Consider the following 16092-nt stretch of genomic DNA (forward strand, 5'->3'; position numbering starts at 1 on the left):
GCGTCTCGCCCGTGGTGTTCTTGCGGGGCGGAAGAATCCAGCCCCCTATGTGCTCAACTATCTCAATTTCCGTTAGATATATATTTGTCATACTGGGGAATTGTTGGGGATTAACTAGGCTATAAAAGATTAGGAATGTTATTGAAGACCATGCCAAGACGAGAGAGAGGTATGGGGATGTCTCAGCAGATTGATAACTGCAGGAATATCATGGTGAATGGAAGGTCAAAGGCTCATTCGGGAATATGGACGCCACTGTCAAGGTGAACATTTGTTGCCCATCCTTAATTGCTCTCGAGAGGGTGGCGGTGGGTTGCCTTCTTGAACCGCTGTAGTCCATCTGGTGCAAGTATACGCACAGTGCTGTTGGGAAGGGAGGTTGGCTCTCGTCGCACTAGCACTATAAGAGTGACTGCGCCATATGGACTGTAACGGTTCAAGAAGGCAGCTCACCACCAGTTTTAAGAAGCCAATTAAATGGGCAACATGCATTCTCCCCGTGTCTGCGTGGGTTTCACCCCCACAACCCAAAGCTGTGCTGGTTAGGTGGATTGGCCACACTAAATTGCCCCTTAATTGGGAAAAAATAATTGGGTACTCTAAATGTAAAAAAATATATATTAAAAATAGATGGGCAACATAGAATTTACAGTGCAGAAGGAAGTCATTCGGCCCATCGAGTCTGCACCAGCCCTCGGAAAGAGCACCCTACTTCAGCCCATGCCTCAACCCTATCCCCGTAACCCAGTAACACCACCTAACCTTTTTTGGACACTAAGGGCAATTTATCACGGTCTATCCACCTAACCTGCACATCTTTGGACTGTGGGAGGAAACCGGAGCACCCGGAGGAAATCCACGCACACACGGGGAGAACGTGCAGGCTCCACACAGTAAGTGACCCAAGCCGGAAATCGAACCTGGGACCCTGGAGCTGCGGATCAACTGTGCTAACCACTGTGCTATTGTGCTGCCCAACACATGTTGGCCTAGCTAACGAAGCCCACATCCTGTAAAAAAATGTAAATAGGCATTGCAGAAATTATTGTAGAATCATAGACGATAGGAAGCAAGGATTTAAAGCATCATGCCTGTGCCGGCATTTTTTAAGAGCTATCTAATTAATCCCACTCTGTTCTTTTTCCGGGGCCCTGGAATATTTTTCCTTTCAGGTTTTATCCAACTATCTTTTGAAACTTGAGTTTGAATCTGCTTCCACCATCCTTTCAGGGAAGCCATTCCAGATCACAAAAACTTGTGCAAAAATAAATCCTCATGTTGCTTCTGCTTTTTAAAAAAAAACTAATCCTATTCAATCTCTGGTTCCCGAAACATCTGTGATTGGAAACTGTTTCTTCCTCATTTACTTAATCAAAGCCCTTAATACCATCGCTGCTCTAAGGAAAACATCCAGTATAATAATTTTCCCTTCACACTTATTTGCAATATTGTGCATACTCCCGAAGGAGTAAGTGACTTCACAAATCGGATTGGATATTTGTTGAAAACTTACTTTTGCCCTCACAAGTCTGTTCAGCGACTAGCAGTCCATTTACAGAGCAGCAATTTAAGCTGTGTTTTATAGTTAATATAAAACTGCCAGTGGTGGACGTGCTGTCAGAAGTGGTTAAGTACAGAAAACAAGCCACCGCATAATGATCGTGAAGACAAGCTCTGGTTTTGTGTTGCCTGACATGAAAACCTGGATTATCTCCCGCAATCCTATTTATTGCTGCATTAGGCAAGTCACGTAAAACTGAAGCAGGATTCAGAATTCTTAAAGGTTGCTCCATGTTAGGAACATGTTAATAAAATCAGGAGTTTGGGGTTTTAGAAATGGCAATGCTGAAAGGCATTTGTGTTTTAAAAATTTATCAAATGATCTGGGGAGACTAGATAAGAGAGGTTGAACAGGCGAGGAAGCTATCTTGACTATCTTCTTCCGCCAGAGTTGTTACTATAGGGGCAATGTTCCCTGCGGCTTCATCTGCTCCGCCACCATAATTTCAGTGGAAGTGCAGGTGAAGATCAGCGAGGTGCCATCTACAATCTATAAGTTGGCAGATGATACAACTGTGATGACCATATCTCAAACAACGACAAATCAGACTACAGGATGGAGATAAATCACTTGGTTGTATGGTGTACCGAAAACAACCTCTCTCTAGATGTTGGAAAGACCAAGGTACTGATCATCGACTTCAGGAAGCGTAGCACGACACACACTCCCGTCTGCATCAATGGCTCCGAAATGGAGATGGTCGATAGCTTTAGGTTCCTGGGGGTCACCATCACCAACAGTCTGTCCTGGTCCACTCACATTGATGCAACAGTCAAGAAAGCCCAACAACGTCTCTACTTCCTACGGAAGCTAAAGAAATTTGGCATGTCTGCATCGACTCTCATAAACTTCTGCAGATGTGCGATAGAGGGCATCCTATCCGGCTGCATCACAGCCTGGTATGGCAACTGCTCGGTCCAAGGTCGCAAGAAACTGCAGAGTGTGGTGAACTCAGCCCAACGCATCACACAAGCTTGCCACCCTCCCATTGATTCTGTCTACACCTCCCGCTGCCTCAGGAAGGCAAACGGCATCATCAGAGACCCCTCCCACCCAGGCATTGCCTTCTTCCAGACTCTTCTATCAGGCAGAAGATACAGAAGTCTGAAAACCCACACATCCAGACATAACAGCTTCTTCCACAGCTACAAGACTCCTCAACGACTCCCCCTCAAACTAAACTGTTCCCTGCAAGAACACTATTCACGATGTCCTGTGTTGCTCTTGCTCATGTATTTGCTTTGTTTCGCCCCATGTTCTGCACTGTAACCAATCACTGTTTGTCGATGTACCATGTGTCAATGTTCTCTGTTGATTATTCTTTTTGTCTACTATGTGCGTACTGTGTACGTTCCCTTGGCCGCAGAAAAATACTTTTCACTGTACTTCGGTTCATGTGACAATAAATCAAATCAAAAAATCATCACGCTCATCGCTGTCCAATGGCTCCTGTTGTAAACTGCCCTGGAGGTGACATGAACACAGGGTGCAGACTCGATTTGCCGAATGGCCTTCTTCTGCACTGTAAATTCTCTGATTATAATCTCACACTACAATCTTTGTCACAGCTGAATGGTGCACCAGCATTCACAAAGGAAGAAATGGCCACTTGTGTAAAGGAGGACAATCTTGCCTGTGAAGCCGCATCGACCTCCCCTGCAGAAGACAGCAGCTTCAGGAGAAGGGAAAGAGAGGGCTTTGGAAAAACAAACTTTCCAGGACTTGGCTGAGGGAAGTAGTAATTTCATAGAATTTACAGTGCGGAAGGAGGCCATTCGGCCCATCGAGTCTGCACCAGCTCTTGGAAAGAGCACCCCACCCAAGTCCACACCCCTACCCTATCCCCATAACCCAGTAACCCATCCAACACTAAGGACAATGTTTGCACACTATTTTGCACACTGAAATTTAGCATGGCCAATCCGCCTAATCTGCACATCTTTGGACTGTGGGAGGAAACCGGAGCGCCCGGAGGAAACCCACGCAGACACGGGGAGAACCTGCAGACTCCGAACAGACAGTGCCCTAAGCCGGGAATCGAACCTGGGACCCTGGAGCTGTGAAGCAATTGTGCTAACCACTATGCTACCGTGCTGCCCCCGTGCTGAGTAGTGGTTCTCAGGAAGATGAACCTAACTTGACTCTTCTCTTTTAAAAACAAAAATAGTGAGTAATAATTACCTGCTGAAATCACTAAATGTCATCACTGATAAATAAGACACTCTGCCATTTAAAGGCTTTGCCAGATAAAATACTTCTGGCGCCAAAACCAATATGAGTCAATACACATTTGAGACCATTAGGTTTGCAGTCCATGAAAGCAAATGGCCTGCCCACGCTGATTAACAATCTGCTATGGCTTTGCAGTATACATGATTCAGGTGATGTAAAGTCACAGGCAGCAAATTGCAATCCCTTGGTACTAAACCTGACAAAATTCTGCCACGTCTGTATGTGGCTTGGAGAAGAGCAGACGGTCTAAAACAGCATGGCGGGAATTCTCCGCGCCCCCCACTGTGTCGCCGAATCGAATCCCGGGGGGGGGGGGGGGGGGGGCGTGATTCCTGCCCCGCCGCCAGCTGCCGTATTCTCCGACAGCAGTTTTCAGGCAGGGATCACGCCACGCCGGTCGGGGGCCGTTGGCAGCGGCCCCCCCCCAGCAATTCTCCGGGCCTCGATGGGCCGAGTGGCCGTCGGTTTCTGGCCAGTCCCGCCGGCGTGGATTGGACATGGTCCGACACAGCGGGACTTGGTAGATTAGTTGGCTGGTGTGGTCCTGGGGGGGCGGGATCCGACCCCGGGTGGCCCCCACAGTGGCCTGGCCCGCGATCCTTCCTTCCGCGACGGCCCCTGTAACGCTCCGCCATGGCCAGCGCGGAGAAGACACCCCCCTGCGCATGCGCCAGAATACACCGGCCGGTCTGCGCATGTGCTGAACCATGCCGGTGGTGCTGCGCATGTGCTAACTCGCGCAGTTCCTTCGGCGCTGGCTGGCGCGGCGCCAACCCCTCCACCGCCAGCCTAGCCCCTGGAAGTGCGGAGACTTCCGCAACTTCCGGTCGGCCCGACGCCGGCGTGGTTCGTGCCGTTTCTTACGCCGGTGTCGGGCCAACGCACCGATTCGGGAGAATCCCGCCTCATGTTACCATTCTCTGCACTGCTCAGTCTCTGCAGTAACTGCACTTTAGTGAAAGTGAAATTTACCTGGATTTGGCAAGTGTTGAGAGGGGAGTATCCATCAAAACCAGACTCCCAAGACACTACAATAATGTGAGCAGTTTGGTTCTTAATCCGTAGGTCAACAGGTGCATGTGGAGTCTCTATTCAGGACAAAAAGTACATTATAACAGTATAACACTTGCTGAATAGGACATATATTTGGATGCACATGTAATTTATGTTCCAATTATAAACCTGCCTGGCTAAAAATGGCACTGCTTCCATTTTCAGGTGTGGGGGCCACAATTCGCAATTAACCTTCATCCGGTTACATGGGGCAGTCGGCACACACCTGCCTTCTGCTTCACCATCTGAATGACTGCTGTGTTCAGCCGAGCTGGGTGAATGCTTAACGTTGGGCCCTGCGATGGGCATGGCTAGGGTGTGGTCCACCCTGACTGAATCTCTTAAAGGCAGTCTATGGCTGTTATAGGGGGAGCGGCGCTGGTCACATGAAATTGCTGAAAACTGTATGTAGTCCAAGTGACTGGAAGAAGATGAACACCAAGTGAATCAATGAGCAAGAAAAGGACTGCTGGGTTCTTGGATGCAGCACGGGGGGGCATTAGTCTAGGCCGGCAGCAGAAGAGAGATACGTGAGCTAGGAAGCCCTCAGCATGGAATGGGATCAGGTATCAGCGAGGTCAAGTTCTGGAATCTGGCCCATCAATGTAGCATGAGGTTCAATGACCTCACAAGGGTGATCCAGGTCAGTGAATCTATCTTCAAATGACATCTGGTACCTACGACAGCACCAGCCCAAAGGGGGAGGTCATGGTGTAGTGGTATTATCGCTGGACTAATAATCCAGAGACCCAGGATAACGCTCCAGGGACCCACCACGGCAGATAATCACCCGCAGGCTCACCTATAAGGAACTGACTGAAGTTCAGCTCAATTTTGAAGGGCCCCCCATCCCATTACCTATCTAAATCATGATGTGGAACTGCCGGCGTTGGACTGGGGTGGGCACAGTCCACCAGGTTAAGGTCCTACAGTCCTTCCATCAGGTGACTCACCTGATGAAGGACTACGCTCCGAAAGCTCGTGATTCCAAATAAACCTGTTGGACTTTAACCTGGTGTTGTAAGACTTCTTACTCTATCTAAATCATCATCGCCATGATCGACTTTCCTAATGCTTTCCCCCTATTAGCCATCCCATCGCTGCCCTCCATAAACATGAGCTAATCCAGACTTAGCGGGTCAAGTCCTCTACTGTCCCCCCCCAAACATTTATCTGCTGAAGGAGCTGTGCTCCAAAAGCTAGTGATTCAAAACAAACCTGTTGGACTTTAACCAGGTGTTGTAAAACTTCTTACTGTGCCCACCCCAGTCCAACGCTGGCATCTCCACATCATGGCCCTCAAAAATGCCATTAAATCTCTCTGCCATCTCAATCCTCCTTACTTGTGAAATCCTCGCGAACCAACAATCTGACAGCAGCACGGTGACGCAGTGGTTAGCACTGTTGCCTCATGGCGCCGAGGACCCAGGTTCGATCCCGGCCCCAGGTCACTGTCCGTGTGGAGTCTCACCCCCACAACCCAAAAGATGAGTAGGGTAGGTGAATTGGCCAGGCTAAATTGCCCCTTAATTGGAAAAAAAGTATTGGGTACTCTAAATTAAGGAAAAACAATCTGAATCCATACTCTCTTTTTTCTTTGGTTCCCTTATTCCCTGTGATTTCAAAAAGGCTGACCTTTTGACCATCAGCATCTCTCTTGCAAAATAACTTTGCTTTGATACCTCCAACCCTCCCTCACGCCTTCAATAGCCTCCTAAGAAAAACCACTTTGGTACCTTCCACACCCAGCTCTCCAATTTTCTTTTAAACTTCAGCTTGGTCACCAATTTACCCTTTTGACAGTGTTGCAAAACATTCCTTTGCAAGTAATATTGATGCAAATTGATGTTGTTGCTGCTGAGATAGCTCAGGCAGTCATTGCCCCTTGTGGTTAAAGGGCCAATGCTCTGAATCTTAGGCCTGATACAGAATTGGACACTTTAAATTAATAATGATCTTTAATCATAATCTTTATTGTCACAAGTAGGCTTGTGCAATGAAGTTGCTGTGAAAAATAAGAATAAAAGCCACAGTCAGAACCTCAGACAGGCGTGAGGGGAAGTCAAACAGCCAAACTCGAATAAACTGGACAGAGACAGATAGCTGGGAAAAGTCTGGGCTTGCCCTCATCGGAAGATAATAGATCGATTGTTGTGGATTTCCCGGCTGAAACCTTTCTAGCACCTAGATCACCTGATATGGGTTAGGGTTACGTGCAGATAATGCACCCGAGGATGAACTTCTGGGGAAAGGAACTCATATCCTATAATAATCGTTATTGTCACAAATAGGCTTACATTAACACTGCAATGAAGTTTCTGCGAAAATCCCCTAGTCGTCACATTCCGCCGCCTGTTTGGGTAGACAGAGGGAGAATTCAGAATGTCCAATCACCTAACAGCACATCTTTCGGGACTTGTGGGAGGAAACGTGAGCACCCGGAGTAAACCCATGCAGACACGGGAAGAACGTGCATATTCACACAGGCAGTGAGCCCAAGCCGGGAATCGAACCTGGGACCCTGGAGCTGTGAAGCAACAGAGCTATCCACTGTGCTACCGTGCTGCCTATAGAGTTGCAATCGGCAACTTCATTAGGTGTTGGGACCCCCGCCCAGTGACCTCATTGGCTGACGGTCAGAGAAATTTTAATTTTGTTTGAAAATAAACTCATGTTGAACTGCGAACCTGTGTCTGTCCTTTGCTCACCTCCAAATACGGGCACATAGGTAAAACGTTTTACTAATAAACTGGTCAACGTGTCTGATAATTTACAGACAACATCCTGAAATCAGACCCTAGCCGAAGAGAGAGAAACTAACAATAATTGCTGCCCATGGTACATACCCTTGATGTTAACCTGTGCTTCCTTTGAAACTGCTACTCCTTTTGGATTGTGAGCTTCACAGCTATATCTCGTCCTTTGACTAATTCCTGAATCGGAAAAAAAACAACAAAATTAATTGACCCTTTCTGAGCATTTTATCCATGCAAAAAAATCATGCTGGATGTCAATCGAACCATTGCTTTAAGTAGGGAAGTTGATCCGTGTGGAGTTTGCACATTCTCCCCGTGTTTGCGTGGGTTTCACCCCCACAACCCAAAGATGTGCAGGGGTAGGTGGATTGGCCACGCTAAATTGCCCCTTAATTAGAAAAAATGAATTGGGTACTCTAAATTTACTTTCTTTTTAAAAGTAGGGAAGCTGAAACCAGGGAATTCTGACAAAAGCCAGTGTTAATCAGGTATCTACCTGCATCAAAGTAAATCTTTGAACGGATCAAGCCGGTCACTCAAGAAAGATCATACACCTGTCTGCAGAGAAAAACAAAAATATATTGTCCCAGGTTCCTTTCGCCCATTTCCCCAATGATCACAAAGAGTTTTGCTTGGAATTATAATCCAGCAGATTAACAAATGGAAAAGAAGAATGTTTTTTTTGGACACACACTCACACGTGGGCGCGCACTCACACAGGCCTGGTGAAGGACACATATATGATGTAAAATCACATCCCATGGGCCAAACTTTAGGGATCAGGTTAACCATTTATATTTTTGTTTACAATTTTAACAAAAAATAGATTTTTCTCTGTCAATTTATATTCCTTTTTTCTTTCACATGTAAATGTTAACTGGGTACAACTCCTGGTTCTTGGTCATCATGTAGGTGTGGCTTTGACAGCAAATCTCCATCTTGTCCTCACTTGCCATCCACAGCTACTTCAATCAGAAGTCCCTGGGCACCATCAGGAATGGGAACCTTGGCTGCTTTTCTCCTTCCATATCTCAGGGACACGGCCATTGATTGTCTGACCCTTAATGCTAGCCAGCTGAGAGCTGTTAACTTCACGCAGACCTGGGATTGAAGCTCGGACCTTCCTGCTTGCTATGACTTGTTCATTCACAAGCTGAATCTGCTGAGCGATCAGTGGAGCCAAAACTAACATTAGTTTCATTATAACGTAAGTGTTAACATTTTCCAGTGACAAAACATGCAAATAACAGTGACCAGAAATATCTTGCAACATAATTAAGTTATGAATTCCCCTCTCAGAGAAAGGGGGCGGGATTCTCCGACCCCGCGTCGGATCGGAGAATCGGTGGCGGACCGCGCGAATCACGCCACGACGCCGGCATGCGATTCTCCACAGAGCAGAGAATCGGCGCCATTGGCGCCGGCGTGGCCCGATCGCGGGCCATTCTACGTGGCCGGCTTGCCGATTCTCCGGCCCAGATGGGCCGAGCGCGCGTAAGAAAAGAGCCAAGTCCCGCCGGCGCCATTCTAACCTGCTCTGGGCCGGCGCGTCCTCGGCGTGTAAGGGCCGGGTGTCGGTCTTTTGGGGGGGCCTCCGATGTGGCCTGGCCCGCGATCGGCACCCACCGATCGGCTGGCCGGCCTCTGTGGCTGGGGGCCTCCTTTCCTACGTGCTGGCCCCTGTAGTCCTGCGCCATGTTGCGCCGGGGCCGGCGAGTTGAAGGAGGCCACTGCACATGCGCGCATTGGCACCGGTGCCACTGCACATGTCCTCGTTGGCGCCAGCGCAACTGCACATGCGCGGATCCCACGGCGCACAGTTCACGCCGGGATCTGCAGCTGGAACAGCGCGAACCACTCCAGAGCCGTGCTGGCCCCCTGTAGGGGCCAGAATTATTCGTGGGAGCGGCCCGTTACGTAGTCGTAAAACTCGATGGCGTTTACGACGGCGTGGACACTGTGCCGCGGGATGGGAGAATCCCGCCCATGAATTATTTTCCTCTTAAAGGAAAGGAACTATTTTCCTCCTAAATCAGGTATTGGCGATTTCTCATTACCAGAGAATTCTCAGAACTTCTCAGAGGAGTAGGGCTCAAATCTAATTAGATGGCTTCAGACTTTGATTGAAAATAAAACTCAAAGTGAAGCAATTTTCACAAAACCAATTACAAACACTATCAGAATTGGACAATGTGATTTTATTCCATGACAGTGTTCAATTTAAAGTATTCATGGCTCAGTTACTTAATGATCAGGTCACCCAACACCATACAGACAAACACCACAAAGCCAGCACCAGTACTCTGCACGATTCCACAGTGCACTGCCTTTGATTTTCTGTCCATTAATTTCTACGGACAGGGAACCACAGCAGTGCTGCTGTGTTTTTTCCCCAATATTATTTATTGTTCTCAGGATTTGGATAACATTGACAAATGCTGGCATCTGTTGTCCATGCATCATCAACCTTAGATGGTGCTGGTGTGCCTTCTTCACAGATTTGATAGAACCGGGTGGCTTGCTGCATGTTTTGGCGTGCTAAATATCAACCACGTTGGTATGGGATTGGAACTCCATTCAGACAGATTTCCTGTCCTGAAGGATAATCCAACAGTTTAATGGTCATTTTAACTTCTTGAGAATAAGGGGGTGAACTCATGATGACCAAGGGCAACGGTTACTTATAGCATTGTTGTCCCTTTACTTCAAAAAGCATGCTTTCAGTTTCAAAATTACTAGTTTCACAATATTTCATGAAAAGGAAGTGTTCTTATTGCTTATGAATTCCAGTCAGCCCAAATTTTCATTTTAATAGAGCTGAGTTCACAGAGACTTTGCATGGAGACGATGCAACGTAACAGCTTGGGATTTTCTCTCTGCAATCGAAACCAATTTCAGACTGTTCCGACAATCTGGGCTAGGGTGCGGTCAATTCCAACCCGCCTTAACCCGGAGTCGCAACATAAGTGAATGAACTAATAATTCTTGTAAAGTTTTCGAGATCTTTCGCCCTAGACTGCTCCAATACTCACAGGCAACAGATTCGGAAGTAACAAGCACAATAACTGTTTATCTATAATAAGGAGTTAAAACGTACAATGATTAAACTAGAATAAAGGCCTGCTAAACTATTACTTTACTCTTTGACCACCCCGCCCTTTACCCTAAACACAAATAAGACAGGCACACACAGAGTACAGGAAAGGGGTAAAATGATAGGTGATTAAAATATGGGAATCAGAGAGATATGTTCTTGTTGCTGATGTTGAAGTCTTTGTTGTCAGCTACCTTCTCAGGAGTGTTGAAAACCACGAGTTGGATTGGATCTTCTGATATGTGCAGTCAGCTAGAACTCGCAATTAACAACCTCAATGAGGGAAGATTAGAGTTCTCCAATTATCAGATGTTAAAAGGTTTTCAAATTACCCAGCCTGCCCGCTGCTGGTCTGGATCTTCTTGCAGGTTTAAATGGCTGTGGCGAGAGAAAGAGAAAGGCTTTTTCTTCAAAACCTTTGAGAAGTCCTCATGAGAGAGAGAAATGAGACCAATGCCTTCAAGACCTTTGCGAAGTCCTCAGGAGAGAGAGAATTGAGGCCAATGCCTCTTCAGGCATCTTAATCAAAAGTGTGCTTCACTCTACAAAGTGGAGCCTATCTGAATTTGGCAGAACATTGCGGAACATCATAACTAATCACCATCGAGAGCCAGTCAAGTCCCAGGAAATCAAAGTAGCCATTTGGCTGCCAGCCAAGTCCAACAAAATAGATCATCACTGGGCCAGACCAAATAGCACTGGTACTGGAGGTCTCCAGAGGCCAAACCAAACAACACATCTTCCGGCAGGATGGCAAATTTCCTTCCCTAACGAACCAGATGGGTTTTTAACAACAATCGATGATAGTTGTCATCATTTTTAAAATATCAATTTAGAGTAACCAATTCATTTTTTTCCCCCAATTAAAGGACAATTTAATGTGGCCAATCTACCTAGGCTACCACCTTTGACTTTGCGGGGTGAAACCCATGCAGACACGAAGAATGTGCAAACTCCACATGGCCAGTGGCCCGGGGCTGGGATTAAACCCGGCTCCTCGGCGTCGTGAGGCTGCAGTACACCATGCCACCCCTGACAATTGTTATCATGACTGAGATTACTTTATATTCCAGATTTCATTAATTGAATTGATATTCCACCATCTGCCATGGGGGATTTGAACCCATGTCCCAGGAACATCTGCCTGGGTGTGCTAAACCACTGTTGCACCTCTATTAGGTGATGTATGGTAGGACCTGTACTACAGGTATGTTGGTAGTCCCTGCCTGCTGGCTCCGTCCAGTAGGCGGAGTATAAATATGTGTGTCCTCCAGGCTGCAGCCATTTCGCCAGCTGCTGTGGGAGGCCACACATCTTAGAGCAACAAAGCCTCAGTTGTACCCAACTCAAGTCTTTGTGCAATTGATCGTGCCTCACTGGGCTTCTGGATAACTAGTCCAATGACATCACCACTACACCACAACTCATCCCAGAACGACCTCACGATGAATGAAGAAACAATATTGAAACTTGGGGGGGAAAAACACCCGTTAAGTATATAGGCAAAAGGAGAAGATAATAAAGTGTAAAATGAAACAGTGAGGAATTAAGTCAAAAAAATTAGGAAAGAAAAATAAAAATAGAAAATTAAACATATGTAAGATATATTCTACAGACACACAAGTAGATTAGGATAGGGCTACCAAGGTACACACATGATAAATTCAGTGGCAAAAATATAAAATAGTAACTTTAACTTTGTATTTACCGGGGAGACTAATATGGCATACACAATATTAGAAAAGAATAAAAAAGATATGAAGGGGTCAAGATACACAGGGAGATTGGGTTGAGGTTGGTGTGAAAAGCGATCAGTGGTCACCAGTCAAATTTTGAGAGATAACGAGCGGGATTCTCCGCAATCAGCACGATGTCCACCGACTGGCGCCAAAAACGGCGCGAATCAGTCCGGCATCACGCCGCCCAAAGGTGCGGAATTCTCCGCATCTTGAGGGGCCGAGCCCTCACCTTGAGGGGCTAGGCCCGCGCCGGACTGATTTCCGCCCCACCGGCTGGCAGGAAAGGCCTTTGGCGCCGCGCCAGCTGGCGCAGAAATGACTTTGCCGTGCGACGCATGCGCAGGAGCGTCAGCGGCCGCTCACGGCATCCCCGCGCATGCGCAGTGGAGGGGGTCTCTTCCGCCTCCGCCATAGTGAAGACCATGGCGATAGGAAAAAAGTGCCCCTACGGCACAGGCCCGCCCGCAGATCGGTGGGCCTCGATCGCGGGCCAGGCGACCGTGGGGGCACCCCCCCCCCCCCCCCCCCGGGCCAGATCGCCCCCCCCCCCCCAGGAATGCTCTCCTCTTGGTCGAGAGTGCAGCTCCAACAAAACTCAAGGAACTTAACATCATCCAGGACAAAGCAGCCAGCTTGATTGGTAGCCCCTTCCACAAACATTCAAACCCTCCACCACATTAAACATTCAATTCTCTCCACCACCGACACACAATGGCAGGAGTGTGTACCGGTAGTTGCCACAGTCCCAGATGACCATAGGCTGCTTTCCCCTTTGACAGGGAGAGCTGACCGGTGGTGATTTAATCTGAGATCACCACACCTGAGGCGAGGGCGAGGTTGAGAAGACGGGACCTGCATTAATAACCTGTGTGTACGATCTATAAGATGCACTGCTGCCACTCACCAAGGTTCATTTGAGAGCATCTTCTAATACTGTGACTTCTATTATCTTGAAGAACAAGTGGACACCAGAACACTAAACAGATTTGAGGGTTTTTAATTAGTAGCGGAATGAAGGGTTATGGGGGTTATGGAGCGTGGGCAATATAATTGCAAAGCATTGGGGTGGATTTAAAATAACAAGGACGGACAAAGGGGAGAAAACATAGCAGGGATAGAAAATGGTCAAATAGTGAGAGTAGTAAAAATGAAACAGGAGTTAGGCATTGTTGGATTGGATTTGACTTATTGTCACGTGTACCGAGGTACAGTGAAAAGTATTGCTCTGCGTACAGTCCAAATAAATCATTCCATACATGAAAAAATTGTGACTATTTTAACAAAGCTGACAGTCTTAACGTGATATTGCATCTGAAATGGTAATGCATTTAATGCAGCAACCACAAGAAGAAACAAGAAAATGGACAGGAAAGTTTCTTGTCCTAAATTGTCCAAATAGAGAGCAAAAACAAGGCTTATAGACATCGTGAAACCTCAGGGGAAGCAATGGAGGACCCCAGAAGGAGGGCACCCAAAGTGGCCAGGAGGAGGGGAGGCACAAAAAGAGGCCAGGAGGAGGAGGAGGAGGAAGGGGGGACACAAAAAGAGGCCAGGAAGAGGGGGGCACCCAAAGGCCCCAAGAGGAGGGGGCACACCAAAAGACACCAGGAGGGAGGGCACCGAAAGCCACTAGGAAGGGGGCACCGAAAGACACGAAAAACACAAATGAAGACCAACATTGAAGCAAAAGTGTTTGATTGAAGTTAAGGTGTTTGGCTAAAGTTAAGACCAGTAGAAATGAAGATTCCATTTGTGAAATGTTTCTGTCTGGTAACATGATGGATTCACCTTGGAAGAAACGCAGAATTTAATGGCTTCAAAGGAATCTACGAACTATTATACACAAGGAATGATTGTGATTCCTCTTGGCACGAGAAAGTTATTATAGCAGGGAAAATACTACACTGATTGAGGAAGAACTCCGATGTGTTCAGGAAGGAAGGAAATCAGTATTAGAAGAGAAATGGTTTGGGGGAAATTGATGGGAAATGAAGGTGGATAAATCTCCAGGGCCTGATAATCTTCATCCCAGAGTACTTAAGGAAGTGGCCCTAGAAATAGTAGATCCATTGGTGGTCATTTTCCAAATTTCTTTGGACTCTGCAATGGTTCCTACAGACTGGAGGGTAGCGAATGTAAGCCTGCTTTTCAAAAAAGGAAGCAGAGAGAAAACGGAGAAAACTATAGACCAGTGAGCCTAATGTCGGTTGTAGGGAACTTTCTAGAGCCCATTATCAAGGACTTCATAGCACAGCATTTGGAAAGCGGAGATATAATCAGACACAGTCAGCATGAATTTACAAAAGGGAAATCATGGGTTCAAATCTATTGGAATTCTTTGAACATGTGACCAGTAAAGTTGACCAGGGAGAATCGGTAGATGTGGTTTATTTAGACTTTCAGAAGGCTTTTGGCAAGGTCTCACATAATAGGTTGCTATATTAAATTAAAGTGCATGGGATTTCGGGTGGTGTCCAGAGATGGTGAGGATGCAGATTAGCAGACAAGGAAGCAAAGAGTTGGAATAAATGGGTCTTTTTCCGACTGGCAGGCAGTGACTAGTGGGGCAACTATAAACTCATGATTTGGGTGAGGGAAGTAAATGTATTATCTTCAAATTTGCAGATAATAGTTTGCAGATAATTTGCAGATAAGTTGGATGGGAAAGTGAGCTGTGAGGAGGCTGCAGAGATCCCTCAGCGTGATTTGGACAGCCTGAGTGTGTGGACATATACACGGCAGATGCAGTAGAATGTGGACAAATGTGAGGTTATCCATTTCAGTATCAAAAATAGGAAGGCAGATCATTATTTGAATGGGTGTAAATTGAGGAGGTGGATACTCAGCAAGACCTTGGTGTCCTTGTGCATCAGGCGCTGAAAGTAAGCGCGCAGGTACAGCAGGCAGTAAAGAAGGCAAATGGTATGTTGACCTTCATAGCGAGAGGATTTGAGTATAGGAATAAGGGTGTTTTACTGCAATTGTGAGGGTGTAGGTAAGGCCACATCTGGAATACTGTGTGTACTTTTGGTGTCCTTATCTGAGGAAGCATATTCTTACTATAGAGGGAGTGCAGCAAAGGTTTACCAGGAGGATTCCTGGTATGGCGGGACTGTCATTTGAGGAGATACTAAGTCGGTTAGGATTATATTCATTCGAGTTTAGAAGAGCGAGAGGGAATCTCATAGAAACTTATAAAATTCTAACAGGATTAGACGGTAAATTCAGAAAGAATGTTCCCGATGGTGAGGGAGTCCAGAACTAGGGGTCATAGTTTGAGGATAAGGGGTAAACCTTTTAGGACTGAGGTGAGGTGACATTTCTTCACCTAGAGCAGGGGCTGCTACTCCAGGACAGCAGGGGCCTGCTAACTTTTGCACCGTTTTTCATGTTAATAAATACCCGTTCCTGACAAAGTATGCAGGGTGCAATCTATTACAACATCTATCTTTAAAAAGAAGATGAGATGCCCAAGGAACTTCAGTCTGCGACTCTCATCCGTTTTCAGTTAAAGAGGGAGACACTGCCACACTTGGATACGGCAAGAGCAAATTAGTGTGGAATTATGGATAGGAGGTTGTGCCAACCAAATTAACTGAATAGTAGTTTGGTAGCACAGAACTGGAGTATTGCTGAAAACAAGACATATTGTCGAAG

The 16092-nt window shown here is 46.7% G+C and overlaps 1 protein-coding gene across 2 annotated transcripts in view; it reads right to left on the bottom strand.

The window, feature by feature from the left end:
• Positions 1 to 16092, bottom strand: part of mertka (c-mer proto-oncogene tyrosine kinase a) — a 245025-nt gene that overhangs the window by 128621 nt on the left and 100312 nt on the right. For both annotated transcript variants that reach the window (XM_072500095.1, XM_072500094.1), the window contains exons 5-6: positions 7693 to 7779; positions 4766 to 4881 (exon numbers count right to left, since the gene is read on the bottom strand). In XM_072500095.1, the coding sequence (XP_072356196.1) occupies positions 4766 to 4881; positions 7693 to 7779 (203 nt within the window). The remainder of the gene's footprint in view (positions 1 to 4765; positions 4882 to 7692; positions 7780 to 16092) is intronic.

Source organism: Scyliorhinus torazame, chromosome 4 (genome assembly GCF_047496885.1).
Source record: "Scyliorhinus torazame isolate Kashiwa2021f chromosome 4, sScyTor2.1, whole genome shotgun sequence".
NCBI lineage: Eukaryota > Metazoa > Chordata > Chondrichthyes > Carcharhiniformes > Scyliorhinidae > Scyliorhinus > Scyliorhinus torazame.